We start from the raw sequence: 15045 nt of genomic DNA on the forward strand, positions 1-15045 counted from the left end.
TATGCAGTGATTGGTTCACTTATTCAACAAAGCTTTGTTGTTGTTGTTGTTGTTTTAATGTTAGGCATTTTAAACATTCTCTTTAAACATTTTAAACAAACTGGAAAATTGAGGAGGGCCTGTTCAACTTCTTCCCTCCAATGAAAAACAGGAACTACCTATGGCAGGACAGAACATACAGAAATAGAGAATTATTTTGATTTAGTGATTATCTTCTTTAGTGGTTAATTGGGCATTATGTGTCTAATTCACGAAATAAAAAATGGACTTCAGCTAATATTGAATAAAAATTATGGAACCTCTGCAAAATAAGCATAGTGTCCTTCCTGGATTAAAATTTCAGGTAAGATAGGACAGGGCTTATTAGTTTTGCAGTTTAAGATTCATTTTAATTATTGTTGACACTCAGTTTCCAGAAAAAAACAAAAACAAAGAAAACTAAGCCACAGCTTTTTCCAATTGAAGAAACACTTCAAAATAAGACTCCAGCTAGACTCTCTGGCCAGTGACAGGAGCAGTTGCCTCTCTTCTGTATTTTTCTAAAAGTTCCAGAATCACACCAGTATTACATCCTGCTTTGTTTAAATATTGAGGGCAAAGTACATGTCCTTGGCTCAAATACTCAATGCATTTTGAAGGGCCTGTTAGCTGACTCTTCCACACAAGCTGCTTTGATTGGCTGCCAGCTGACTTTTGTCTTGCTTAGACACATGATACGAAAGGTTGCAGTTCTCTTATTGGTAATCTTCTCTTTACAGATCTTAGAAACCAACCATACAGACGAGCCGATGCGGTGAGGAGAAGTGTCAGGCGGCGCTTTGATGATCAGAACTTGCGTTCTGTTAATGGTGCCGAAATAACCATGTGAACCTGAGACCTGCCTGTATGAGTAGAGAGTGCGTGAATGAAACTCTCCACATGAACTTTATGCGCTACCCTTTAACTGCAACCTTGAACATTGATAAAATATTCTAAGGGCTCAGATTTAGCAAACACATAGGAATTTAAAAATGACGGGCTCTCCTTTCAACCTTTGTTAACAAGTGCCTAAAAGTGGAAGTACCTGCTCAGATTAATCAAAGCAATAGGGTTTGATTTGATTAGGTATCTTTTTACACCAGTATATTATCCAATTTTTTAACCAAAATGTAAATTTCGTATTACATTCATTATCTGCCATTGTGATTGTCCCATGATGGCACACCCTGGTTTCCTGATAAGTTGTAAATAACGTGGATGTAATCTGCTCTGGGTTTCCTTTGCTGAGATGTCTTAAGGAATTTTGTGTTTTAGCCATACCCATCAACTTTGTATTTTAAAGGGCTTGCAACATGGAAGAAGGAAAAGGTCACATGACAGACTGCTGTCCATAAGCAAGCCCCAGCGAAGTACAAACAGGATGTATTGCAGTGGCACAGGATAAGTCCCTCAACTCTTATCTCGTTACACATTCTACTTCTGTGCTAGGGTTATGATGCCCTGTGAGAAAAGTTCACCGGTATGAATGCAAGGATATAGTGGCATACAGATTTGTGTAAGATTTATTTGCAGTACTGTGTTCTTCAGCTAGAGGCAGCTTTTAAAAAAAAATAATGCAAATGTATTTATTAATTAGCACTAAAATTAACATCTCAGTAATCAGTATTAGGATTTCTGAGGACTATTATGGGCCAATCCTGAGAATAGAAATTGGTGCCTTGCTAGCCAGGGAGAAGCTCACTAGCTTTATCAACAAGCATTCAACATTACTTCTGCTAGCTAGTAGTGTTAGTTAACCCAGCCTTATTCTGACAATCGCAAGTTTTTTTCCCCCTTCTTCTTCCTTTTATAAATTGGATATATTTTGCGTTACATATCAAAGCTAAATTCTTGTATTTCCCACATTAATTTATGGGAAATTGCAATTAAATTGCTTGAAATATTCACATTGGGATTAAGCTTACATGATAGGTAATGGGACTAAATCAATGGCCAACTAAGCCACTGTTATTTTTCCTTCCTCTCTGGCAGGGCACTTGATCCATTCCAAAGTCAGAAACTGGACTAAAGCTAATTTGTACTTTCCATAATATACATTCTGCTTCTGGCTTACCTTGGTACATTACATCAATATATTAATTGTAAAGTTTATTGTATAGTATTTAACCACTGAATCTTATTTTATGTTGTGCTTATGTGAGCTCCTTGGTGAAGGTCCCATTTTCCTTGGATAATGTGTAGTTATATGATCTCTTTTTAAATGTACAGATATTTTGCTATAAAATTGGTGCAGTTTTTTATGGTTTTTACACTTTAATTCCCACCTAAGCCTCTGGGTAATATTGTAAATATTGTTTAAAAATGCATCAGCCTGTGCTATACAATCTGAATGTTATTTTAACTTATAGGTTTTTTTTTTTTTAATATATATATTTAACTACAAGGACAGTTTAGGGATCAGTTACCACATTTCACTTTAGCATACCTATTTACAAAAAATTACTTTTAAAACTGCCACCTGCTAGCACATTTTCATAAATGTGTACTTTAAAAAGAACATGCTGAGATTTTGTCTGTTGACTCAACATTCATTTTGGTGAAAAAAGCAATTTGACCATGAGCTACAACACAAGTAGTCGGCCCTTTATCACAAGCAGCTGTTTTCCAAAGCTCAGTGCTAATGAGCATATATTAAGATAATTACCTATTTATTAATCTACAGATAGACAATAATGTTGGCATGTTCTTTTGTTTATTAATGGGCCTGCTTCTTAGCAATATTAGAAATGTTTTATAAAAAAGCAGTTCATGTTACTTTTCTGGTCTTTTCATGGCATATGAGCAAATAAACTATTTACACTACTATCCTGTAATATGTTGTGATCTTTCAGGGGCATACTTTGGCAGGGGGGGTTACTAGTTCCATGGCTCAAACTCAAGATACAAACTCTTGATCACTTGCTATATGGAACATAGGAACCACATTTTCATAGTGAGGGATACATCTCCCAACCATTAATGATTCTGTTGCTTCCAGAGAAGCACTTTTGTTTGGTGAAGATATTGCCTCCCCCAGATTTGTTCAATGAGGATGTTGTGTGTATACAGACAGGTTATGTGTGGACTACAGAGGTAACCAGGTAACCTTGCAACTGACAACCACATCAAATGGTTGGCCAGGTATGTACAAGCCTTTTGGCCTCCATTGCCCAAACATACTGTTATTTGTAGTGATAATTCCAAGTCCTCACAAAAACTTACGTGCAACATTCAGTATAACTTTTTAGGGAAGCAAGGAAATTTGATATATATTTTTTAATGTTTGAGAGTGAGTGTGAGTGGGAGAGGGGCAGAGAGAAAGAGAATCTGAAGCAGGTTCCTGGCTCTGAGCACACAGCCTGACACGGGCCGAACTCACAAACTGCGAGATCATGACCTGAGCTGAAGTAGGATGCTCAACTGACTGAGCAAGCCAGGCGCCCCTGAAATTTGATATTTTAGAAAACTGTCCGAGTGGCTTTAAAACAATTTTCTTACAGGGGCATGAGTTATTTAGTTGTTGTATTAGGTTTTTGTTATCAATTCAGTGGTCTTCTCACGGCACCACAGTTATACAATGTAGTTGAAGCTTTATTTTTATAGAGAAGAAAAAGTTAAATTTCACTTAGTAAAATTCTCTAGTTTGTGCCTTCATGGTATTAGAAATAAGATTTTTTCATTAAAAAAAATTTTTTTTTAATGTTTGAGGGAGTGAGCCAGGGAGGGACAGAGAGGGAGACAGAATCTGAAGCAGGCTCCAGGCCCTGAGCTGTCAGCGTACAGCCCAACGCGGGGTGCGAACCCACAAACTCTGAGATTATGACCTGAGCTGAAGTTGGATGCTCAACCGACTGAGCCACCCATGTACCCCAAGATCTTTTTTGTAAAGTAGGCTTCACGCCCAGCATAGAGCCCAGTGTGAGGCTTGTATTCATGACCCTGAGATCAGGACCTGAGCTGAGATCAAGAGTTGGATACTTAACCCACTGAGCCACCCAGGTGCCCCAGAAATAAGATATTTAATATTATACAAATTTAGAACATTTTCAAACCCAAACCACAGCAGTAAGTTCAAATGAGGTAGATATGGTTAGGTGTAGGCCATTTTATACCATTAGTAACATTTAAGTTTTAATGTTTATTCATCTTTGAGAGGGAGCACAAGTGGGGGAGGGGCAGAGAGAGAGAGGGCAACACAGAATCCCAGCAGGCTCCAGGCTCTCAGCACAGACTCAGGGCTCGAACTCATGAGCTGTGAGATCACGACCTGAGCCGAAGTCGGTCGCTCAACAGACTGAGCCACCCAGGTGCCCCTAACCACATTTAAAGATGCTTGCCCAGGACTCAGAATTAAGTCTCCTGATTCCCCACTCCCAGTCCTCTAAAAGTCTAAATTCTAATCCACTAAAATTCACTGCAATGAATGTCCAAAGGGCCCTGCTGACTCAACAATGCTCAGCCCAGAACGGGACTTGATACATCACTGTGGTTCAACATACTGGATTTTGTGAAATTATCTTTTACATTGGAAGATATGCTTTTATAATAGCTTCACAATTCACATACCAATTAATGTGATAAAACTGCTCTTAGCCCTAAGATATTTAAAAAAATTTTATCAGAAGTGTCTGCAAAAACGATTGGGCCGGTATATGAAAGGATTAATTTTTCTCTTAAAACTAATACCTGCTCTATTTTCAAGAAAAAATCTGAAACTTGAAAAAGTGCATCAAGTTGTTGACAGACTTTCTTTGGTCTAATTTTTATAGAGAAAATCAAGTATGACACTGAGGAAACAATGTGGGCATCTAGCCTCTCACAGCACAAAACTGCTGCATATGAGGGGTGCTTAAATGAAAAGTTGACACAAATCCAATTTACTTAGTAAAAAGATGTCATTTTTTCTAATAAATTATATTTATTTACAAAAGTCTAATTTTATATAACTATTAAGGTTCTTTACATCAGAACAATATATAAACAGAAGAGAAAATCTGGTAATTACAAACACAGAAAATAGAAACCTGTTCACCCTATTATTACTCACCTTTCAGAACAAATCTTCAGTTTAGTTGTAGAGAGGTAGGCAAGAGACCAAACCTACCAAAGTTTTAGGCAGGGTCAAAATAAAAGAGTATTTATAAATAGCACATTTTCGATACCCCAAGGAACAGCATAAAAGGGCATTAAGAAATGGCTTTTGGATTCTGATTAGGCAGCCACTCTGTTTCAGACTATCAATGAAAACTGGGGTGGGGAGTTGTTAGTTCTCCTAAATTGCAAACAGCAATAGGCCATTATACCTGGGGCAATTACCAGTCATTAACAATAACAAGATGGCCTTGAAGCATAGATCCTATGGAGTCACAAAAGCAGTTTTTATGTAGCAAGTCTGAAAAGCAGAGAAAATCTACTTAAACTTAAGGAACTTAGGCCAAGGAGACAAGCTAAATAAAATGGAGAATGGTGTGTGTAATTGGAGCCCCATTTTTTCACTTCCCATACCTCACGCTTTGTTGGAAACAGCCTGAAATAATTAGTTCTCAGTTTAGAATTTAGGAATTTTTTTGTTTCCAGCATGGCCTTTAAAGACTAATTCTGATCTAGCTAAATTACTACTTTTGAACTACTATAACTTATGAATATGAAAACTATGTTTTAAATCACAAAGGATTTCCTTTCCTACTCAAAACCACATGGAAGTAACATGTTCTAACAAGCTTTTGGAAATTTCTGTAGTAAAAGTGACAAGGTACAATCACTAGAACTTGTCCTCAGTGCATTTCGATTATGTATGTGGCTTTAGTTGTGGTTTAGTATAGATTATTGCATGATGCTTTTTCAAGCATCTCCTATAATGCAGAGGCTGGGTACCATGGATATTGGGTAAGTCTGTCAACTAAAATTTTACATCCATTCAATGTATGCCTACTGTTTGCCAGGCACTGTCTTAATCCACAGGATATAGCAGTTAATGAAACACAAATCCCTGTCTCCAAGGAACCTATCATTTAAGTCCAAACAACTGAAAAACTTAAGACCAAGGTAAGATTTAATAAAGGTAAGAATCATTAGACTGAAATATGCTATTAAGCCTATTTAGAACACAGTTCTGTGAAAAACTACTCATGACATTTTGCTTTTCCTTTACGTAGAGTACAGTTTTTCCTAGAAAATATGAAAGAATTAAAATTGTACCTGGTACTGAGATACATCCCCAAGGGGAAAAGCAGCAGCCTGATTTAAGATACAAGGAATTAATGTGCTTTGCCTTATGTTGCTTTTAGAAATGTTTATTTGGTTCCTTAGTTTTGTACTTTACATTTAAATTACATAATACTCTTAAATATTCTATAAAGCATTCGTCACTCCTCCCTGGGCACTATTTGATTAGAAACCGTTCTCTCTCTCAAATAGCATCTAAACTATAAAAAAAGAAAAATCTTTATAAGGCTACCCCTTTCTGGATGCAGAGAAAAGTGGCTGCCTAGTCAGCACTGAGTTGACCATTAACACTGGGAGAAAACCAGGATCATCTAGACAAATGCTTGGTAACACAGGACAAAGGCCCTTTGAAAAATGATAATTATGGACCGTGTTTCCAGATAAACGTAGAGACATTTCAGCTTTTACATTTTCTTTACTCCACCAATGAATTTAGGCCTTACTCTAGGCCATTTTTATTTTATAGTTGTATGAATTGAGGCCCAATTAGCAAAAGTCAAGCTGTGACATTTTGATCATTTTCGAATTTACTGGGAGCCATAAAAAGTGAAGTTTTTATTGTTGAAAAACATGACTGATCTATATGCTGAAGCTCATATGGGTATTAATGAAATACTCTTGCTGTGTTAAAAAAAAGGACCATTGCTTTTATTTAAAAGCATTATTTAAATAAATTTGGGAAAGTGTAAAGAATTCATCATACTGACTAAATTCACTTCATACAAATTCAATTTTCCCATATAGGAATTACTAGACTGCAAGAAAAAGAAAACATCAAATATTTGAGATTCTTAGACTATTATGTTATTAAATATATTAGTAAATGTAATCCAATAATTCATTAATATTGATGTTACAGAGGGAAGAAAAACCCTCATTTACCTAAGAGTCTGATGCTTAACTGAAAAGTATAAATTCCCCTCATCTGCAAATAAACATACTTCCCTGTTTGAACACACGTTCCATAAGGAGTTTGAACAAATCTGTTTAACAGAACCAATATTCTAAGACATTTCAGGTTGTAGCAGACTGAAAATTTAGAAACCTAATCTAGTAAATTAAAAATATTCACAAAGAACTCTTGCTATAACAAAAGTTTCCATCACCTGTGCCTTCAGGGTTATACAGTATCTTTTTGGTAACTAAATTCCATTTGATGGGTTTGTTAAAGTAAGCAAGGATTATAGTCACTTCAGTTATATCTCTTATAATAAGGATATTCTATTTTGAATTGCAATTTCAGTAGTTTTGTTTTTAGGTCAAATAATTTTCATGGATGAACTACAGAGAAACTTGAATTTGTATTAAAGGAACGTGAGGTGGTAAGACAGTACCTCTAAGAAATACAGAAATCTATTTTGAGGACATGCTAAAACATATCAATAGGTTTTTATTTAAATAGAAAAATTAAAACTTAAAAAAAACCATCATTCATGGAATTAAAATTTTACAGATTCTAAATTCTCTTGTGAAACACCACTAGTACTTCTGCCAATATGATATGCACTTTAAAGATTTTACCACTGACTTCCATGTCAAGTGTTTGACATGATTAGTGATATTAACTATCATTATGAGACGTTTGAAAATTAAATCTAGGCAACTCCCTATTGCCAAGGTTGTTATATGTTTTGGTTCTAATATACAATAAGAGACCAACCCTCAAGAAAGCAACTTCATTACTTCACATATTCTAAGGATGTTCTCATTTTCCACAGTCCTGTCAGTTTTCACAGCAGAAAAATGACTTGGCAGAGTAGAAACAACTTTCCCACCCCCTTTTTCTTGAGGCTTGAAACAGTGGGCAGGGATGGGAGAGTAGTCCTGGTCATTTCATTAGAATGGTGAAGGAAAAATAAGATGAACTTTTTGTTCTTCTAAATGCCAATTGAAATAGGATTGCTCCAAGTGTCCAAAATAAAAAAATACATAATGCCAAAGACTATGTGCTAATATTTACTTATTAAAAAAATCTCCTGCACTGAAGGAAAATAGTATAAATTACATTACCAACTTGCAAAAGTTAGCATGTAAAGAGTATTCTAGCTTCAAACCACTGCCTCTCTAAAGTTTTCTATAGGAAATCTGTAGATCAAAAACAAATTATAGGGGCTTCAAATGTACGGATTTATAATATTCTTAAATATTAAAAAGGTAAAGTAACCTAGCTATATGGGTAAGATGAAGCAAAATTTCAAGGATTTAGTATCTTGAAATGATAATACAATTTTCTTAGAGCTGAGTAGTTTAAGTAGAAATAAATACTAGTACACGCTAGAAGAGAAGGTTTAATAATTGATAAAAATGTACAAAAATATTCAAATCAGAAATGCTTTAGAATGTGTACCACGAAGTCAATACTTCTCAGTGAGTAGGGAAGATAAAAGACTTCCTCAATGAAAAAAAGCAAGAGAAAAGATTGGATTTAAAAAAAAAAAAAGACAACTGTTAAAGAAAATGTTTAAGTCAACATTGATTTTTGTTTCAGACAAGGATATTGCAACTATCACTTAAAGTTTGGTGGCACATTCTTTAGTAGGTCCTTAAGGCAAATATATTTAAACTAATTTACAATTTGATTTGATGTTATCTTTTTAAACATCACCTCAAAATAATGCCCTCACGACAGCCTTTTTAAAATGTACTCCGATGTTTCATAAAAAATAATGGTGGCTTTATTATAGTAGGTGCTCATTAGCACCACTATAGTTAAGGGTCTACCAGGTTTCCATTATGAACACCTATTTCTGAGTTCACCATAAAAGATCGTATCAGCTTTAACCAGTTGGGTAGTGCACAAAAAAGCAGTTTTGTCAGTTGCTGGTGCTTTTTTTGTACTACTAAATATCAAAAAATTTTTCATTATATCTTCAAAATCCAACTTCTATAAAGTAAATCAAATCGCCTCATGACTTAGACTTCAGAACAAAGTAGAGACATCTGCAGTTATCAGTAAATTGCCACCTTTAATCCATCCTGCAGTGCCCTATGAAAGGGTCTCAGAAAGACAGTTATGACCGTATGAAAATATGATTCTTGATACAGAATCAAAAGTTATTTTCAATTTCCTTTGCTTTTATAAAGTCCACAATAACAATACTTAAATGCACTTTTTTTTTTCCTGTGATATAATTAAAACCCAGTGTTATTTCAATTGAACTTTAAAATAGAATCCCTGGTCTGAATTAGACTTTAAATCATACTGTAAACATATATTTGGTATAATTTATTGATCATCATCCAGTTGCTCCAGAAGGGTCCTTCTGCGCTTTTCCAATTCCCCTTCACTCAGCTCACTGCCAGAAGTATCCCAATTCCCCTGAAAGACATTGTATACAATTACATTTAATGCCAGTGCTCAAAATATTAAGTAGTATTAAACCTTTTAAAACAAAAATCCAAAATTTATACGGATTCTTTTCCATAGCAACAAACCCATCACACCAGTTTAAGGACTGACCTCTTTTCCCAAAAGTCTACCAATGAGCTGCTCACTACTCCTTGGTTTATTAGGGGAGACAGAACAAACTTTTAACACTGGTTACTTTTCCTTCCTGTTACACCACTGAATATGAAACATCTTGTTTCCATTTAATGGGGGGGGGGGGGGTTCATTACCTAAGGCACTATATTCCTTGCTAATTTTGCAGATTCTAGGTCGCCTTATAAGGTGTTTTATATTACAGAAAAGTATTATGCTTTCAGGATACTATCCTCAGATAAACATTTAAGATTTATGAACAGGACAATACTAGGTTAAAAAGACTAAAAATTAGTATTTGTGAAAACCTTTAGAAAGTGGATAATTTACCTATTCTCCTTCCCTTCAGAGATTTCATTGACCTTACTACAAAGAAGAAACTTCACCAAGGATGTGCATTAGACTCACCAGGGCAGCTTTTTAAAATTTTTTAATGTTTATTTTTGAGACAGCATGCAAGTGAGGGAAGGGCAGAGCGAGGGGGGACAAAGGATCTAAAATGGGCTTTGTGCAGACAGCAGAGAGCCCAATGTGACTCAAACCCACGAGCCATAAGATCATGACCTGAGCCAAAGTTAGACGCTTAACTGACTGAGCCATCCAGATGCCCCACCAGGGCAGCTTTTAAAAAGAACTTCTGTTATCAACTGAATCAGAATATCCAGAGGGAGGAGCAGGGTATTTATCTACACAGTTTAAATTCTCCACAGGTGGATTCAGAGACATTATTCCTGCTAAGTCCATAGTATTTGTGGAAAGAATGGCAAGGCTAAGAAGGCTTATGTTATTGTGCTGTCATATATGTATACGCACACACATATATATGGGAAACTGAGCAACTATTTATGTAATTTGATATTAAAATGTTAAGTTAGCCTTTGCCCTCACCTCTTCCCTCACAATGATTAATCCTAAAAGTTACTGGAATACTACCTTTTGAAACTGGATTTGACAGAAACAACTGTGCACACCTGGAGGGAGAACCCCAGAACTGAGTCTCATATATTCCTTAAAAAATCTGACAGAAAACGTACAGTGGTACTTCTTAGAATTACAAAGAAGACCGTATCCTTTCTTAGTGTGTTAAAATAATAATCATAGAAGATTTTCTGAGGAATATCCATTTTTATATTTTGAAAACACAAGTATGAAATAATTCTGAATGCTTACAGAATCCTTTCCAGTCTTTTTCTTAGGTGATTTGTGTTTTGATTCTGATCTTTGTCTAGTTCTGTCTTTTTCACTTTCTCGGTCTTTTTCTTTTTTATCCTTGTCTCGCTCAGCATCAGACTCTGGAGAGTCCTGTGTAAATGAAAAATAAAGTTAACATTTTGATGAAGATACCAATCATTTTTAAAATATCCCCCATATAGGTAACATATAAGAACATCCATGTATTATAGGGCATGTGTTCTTACTATGGTGAAATTTGGAGGGCCTTTTCTTTGGGAAGGATGACATTCTAATAAAGTAACATCATGAAAGAGCTTTACTAAATCAGAACAGAAGGCACACAAAATGGGATTTTATCTATTATTATATAAATGCAGACAAACATGACATTTTTTACCAATCCAGTAAAATGTTCAGATATGTACACAAGATGCTGTGATTAGTTTAATCATCTATTAGGATGACTGTAATATAAAATTCTCTCCTCAAAACTGCAACTGACAAGTAGTATTTAAAGTATACCGTCACCACCTAAATAAGTGGTCCTTAATTAGATATGTGCAAATTTAAGTGAGCAGCATGAAGAAAAATAGCTCCTTAGGTATATCTTGATGCATATGTAAAATTAAGAATGAGGAGCAGAGGAAGCAGCCAAACATTTAAATCTGTGATTCTCACCATAGCTGCATCACATACATACACACTTGGGACTTTCTCTAAGATTACTTTAAAAAGCCAGAGTGGGAATCTTAACACTGTTGTGTGTGTATGTGTGTTTAAAGATTGCTAGAAGATTTCTAAGATAAAGATTAAGGTGAAGACAAACTATAAAATTCCTGAGTCAGGTGTCCACCTGAACTGTGCTGGACTGCACAGGACCAGACAGAAGAGTTCTGTCGCCACTGAACAAGTTAAGGGCTAATGCCTAGGTGTAGTATAAAAAATTAAAAACTTGCTTACAGATTTATGTCTCCTCTTCTTGCTTTTCTTCTTATGTTTTTTTGACTTCTTATAACTTCTCTCTAAGCAACATGAAAAGAAAAAAAAATGTCAGAATATGAGGACATACATCCCAGTGCCAATGATTCTAATCAAGTTAAAAGATACACTTACCAGATTCAGCACTAGAAGAATGTTCTGAAGCAGACCGAGACTCTGATCGCTGTCTTTTTTTCTTTGAGTGGCTGTCATCATCATCTGAATCTGACCCCTACATAATTAATACACATAATTTCATTCATAATGTTGCTAACAAAAAGTTCAATACACTTAGGGTGCCATAATATTAACTTCCTTACCGATCTAGAGCGGGAACGTTTCCTGTGATGTTTTTTAGATTTTTTAGAATGTTTCTTGTTCTTTGAATGATGATGTTGACATTCATGCTACAAGCGTAGGAAGAATTTCAAAAGTTTACATTTACTTTAGACAGCAGATCATAAAGAATTTTGAAATGCTATACAAGTAATTATTAGAGTAAAAACCTCATTTGTTTTGAACAAATTTAGGACATACTTCCTTGCAACTGTGAAGAATTAGCAATGTTCTGTTTGATCTCAATCATCCTTCCTGTGCCCACTCGTTTCACCATCTAAACACGGCAAAGTATTAATAAAGAAAGTGTCCTTGGGGCGCCTGGGTGGCTCAGTTGGTTAAACGACCGACCGACTTTGGCTCAGGTCATGATCTCACAGTTCATGAGTTCAAGCCCTGCGTCGGGCTCTGTGCTGACAGCTCAGAGCCTGGAGCCTGCTTCAGATTCTGTGTCTCCCCCTCTCTCTGCCCCTCCCATGCTTATGCTCTGTCTCTCTCTCAATAATAAACATTAAAAAAATATTAAAAATAAAATAATCTGCAGAGCAGTCCACCTGCTTTCAACAAGGATGAAATAAAACAGCATTTAGATAGTTTTTCTGATGAATCTGGCTTTGTTCAGCAAGCTAGGTTTGGCACCATGAAAAAGAACTACCTCAGAGCCATCCTTGACCTAACATGAATGAGGTTAGTCTCAGAATAAAGCAAAATCTATTCCTTTTTCTCTGCACCCAAAGAGCATTCCCTTCTAGTCAAACTCAAGACCCTCCAAAGGCAATCTAACTCAAACACCACATGAAATCAGAAAAGGAAATCTTGTCTTTGTGGATTTTAACTCACTTATTAATGCTGCAGTAAAAGCTCCTTGCCTCCAAACTTACCTATGGCTTTGAAAATAATTATGCTTCAGTTTACAAGTAAGTAAAATAAAAGATTTAGCTCAAAAGGGAAGCTCCTTTTACTTTGGTCACTGAATGCTAATTCTTCCTCCTTTTCCAACTCAAAGGCTCAGGTCACTGGGGTCCCAAAACTTATTCCAAAGTGACTGGCTCCTCCCTATGCAATCATCTTCAGCTCCATTTGAGACCTCACCACTTTACTACCCAGCATACATCACCAAAGAATCCTGTTCATGATTAGGAACTGGGGGACAATGCTAAGACACTAGCTACAGTAGAACTTCTCACAATCAATTCTATTGTAGCACTTGAGAATCTTGTTTGAATGACTCCGATGCCAGAAATTCTGACATTCTGAATTTCTTACAAGCTCCCAGGTAATGCAGATACTGCTGCTCTGAAACACACTTTGAACAGAAAAGATCTAGAGGCCTCTAGGCCTAGATCGAAAGGCAGGTGAGAAATAAGAAGGGTGCACTGCTGTCAACATTGAAATTCATCAAGAACAAGAAATCCAAAGAAACAGTGAACAATTAAGTGACCTGCAGTGCCCAATGACCACACCATTCAACACTCTAATGTTAAATAAATTCCAGCTTTCAGCATGTTATAAAGGATCACTTTACATAACTGCCAGGATAGGGCTGTTAAAAGCACTGACCCTAGAGTCAAAGAGTCTGGGCTAGAATCCGTTCCCTGCAAATTACTTCTCTTTACCTCAGTTTGCTCATCTATAACTTCAAAGGGTTGTTGTGAGGACTAAGTTCATGTATGTAGTATTTGCAAAACCATTAGAACAATGCCTGGACCCACATAGGCACCGAATATGATTATTCAGCATTACTGGCCAATTTAGCATATTTACTATATATACATACCTACCTGAAATCTTCATCAAAATACTCTTATTCAGCTAATGGAGTAACTTACTACTTATTCCATAATTTTCCAGACTTCCCTGAACATTCAACACATCTAACATAGTGTAATATTAAAATGTGTGCTTAAAAAGCTGTTTAAGTTTTCTTTAGGTTTACCGCTCATTCTAGTAGGCTGCTAAATTGTTGCCACACAGAAAATATGAAACAAATATAAACTGTCTCTAAAACAAATCTTTATAATGACATGAAAGCTTAGCTCCTTTGGCTTAAAGGCAGTTTCTATGGAAAAATCAATCCTTAACCATCTTAGCATTACCTAACATTTATATAGACATTTATGTAGAGGCAGTATAATTTAAGAAACATACTTTAATCTTTTTGTTTATAATTTTATGTATTTTGTAATAATTGATTCAATTATGAGAATACTAAAATTACCTCAAGCACATGCATAAAATCTTTAAATATTCGTTTTCTTTCAGACTCTAGAGTTATATCCTCAAATGCTGGCTCTTTTACAAATCTCTCCCGGATCTGAAAAATTCATATAAAATGAATACATAAATAACAAGAAAAGTATACCAACAAGACTAAAAAGAATCACAACATCAAGTGGTAACTGTGACAGCCTCATCCCCTCAAAATCTATTAGATTTCTTTTCTTCTGAAGTCCAAGCCATTTTTAATAAATATTCCTAAACGCAGGGTCTGAGCTGACTTTATACTTTGAAAACATTCTGAATATATTTAATTTATATTCTATAAATAACTTTTTTGTGGCTATAAAATGAGAAGGGAATTAAAAATATTTTTATCTTCAATTGTAAAGGAAATGAATCATGAGAAAAATTTTACAATTATACATACATCTTCCCAGACAGCATCCAATTCTATTGGAGGAGTAGCTTGTTTCAACATACTCTTAAACGCAGATTCTTTTCGTTTCATCTTCCGAGCCTCCTCTTTTTCTCGTTCACGTTCACGGGCTTCTGCTTTTTCTAGTAACTTTTAGAAAATCATATTTAATCAGTTACAATAGTACAGCTGAAATAAT

At 35.5% G+C, this 15045-nt stretch overlaps 2 protein-coding genes across 22 annotated transcripts in view; one reads left to right on the plus strand and one right to left on the minus strand.

Moving 5' to 3' along the window:
- The window catches only part of FMNL2 (formin like 2), a 308508-nt gene extending 305656 nt beyond the window's left edge, over nucleotides 1-2852 (plus strand). For all 11 annotated transcript variants that reach the window (XM_053215080.1, XM_053215079.1, XM_053215078.1 and 8 more), the window contains one exon: nucleotides 759-2852. Coding sequence is in view for 8 of the 11 variants with exons in the window: in XM_053215078.1 (XP_053071053.1) it covers nucleotides 759-868 (110 nt within the window). In the remaining 3 variants the exon portion in view is untranslated. The remainder of the gene's footprint in view (nucleotides 1-758) is intronic.
- A 4761-nt stretch (nucleotides 2853-7613) lies between these two features.
- PRPF40A (pre-mRNA processing factor 40 homolog A) overlaps nucleotides 7614-15045 on the minus strand; it is a 53762-nt gene continuing 46330 nt past the window's right edge. For all 11 annotated transcript variants that reach the window (XM_027055750.2, XM_053215086.1, XM_027055751.2 and 8 more), the window contains 7 exons: nucleotides 14859-14996; nucleotides 14430-14525; nucleotides 12196-12282; nucleotides 12011-12107; nucleotides 11858-11919; nucleotides 10895-11026; nucleotides 7614-9562 (listed from right to left, as the gene is read on the minus strand). In XM_027055750.2, the coding sequence (XP_026911551.1) occupies nucleotides 9470-9562; nucleotides 10895-11026; nucleotides 11858-11919; nucleotides 12011-12107; nucleotides 12196-12282; nucleotides 14430-14525; nucleotides 14859-14996 (705 nt within the window). In that variant the 3' untranslated portion in view covers nucleotides 7614-9469. The remainder of the gene's footprint in view (nucleotides 9563-10894; nucleotides 11027-11857; nucleotides 11920-12010; nucleotides 12108-12195; nucleotides 12283-14429; nucleotides 14526-14858; nucleotides 14997-15045) is intronic.

This window comes from Acinonyx jubatus, chromosome C1 (assembly GCF_027475565.1).
Source record: "Acinonyx jubatus isolate Ajub_Pintada_27869175 chromosome C1, VMU_Ajub_asm_v1.0, whole genome shotgun sequence".
In the NCBI taxonomy this organism is placed as follows: Eukaryota; Metazoa; Chordata; class Mammalia; order Carnivora; family Felidae; genus Acinonyx; species Acinonyx jubatus.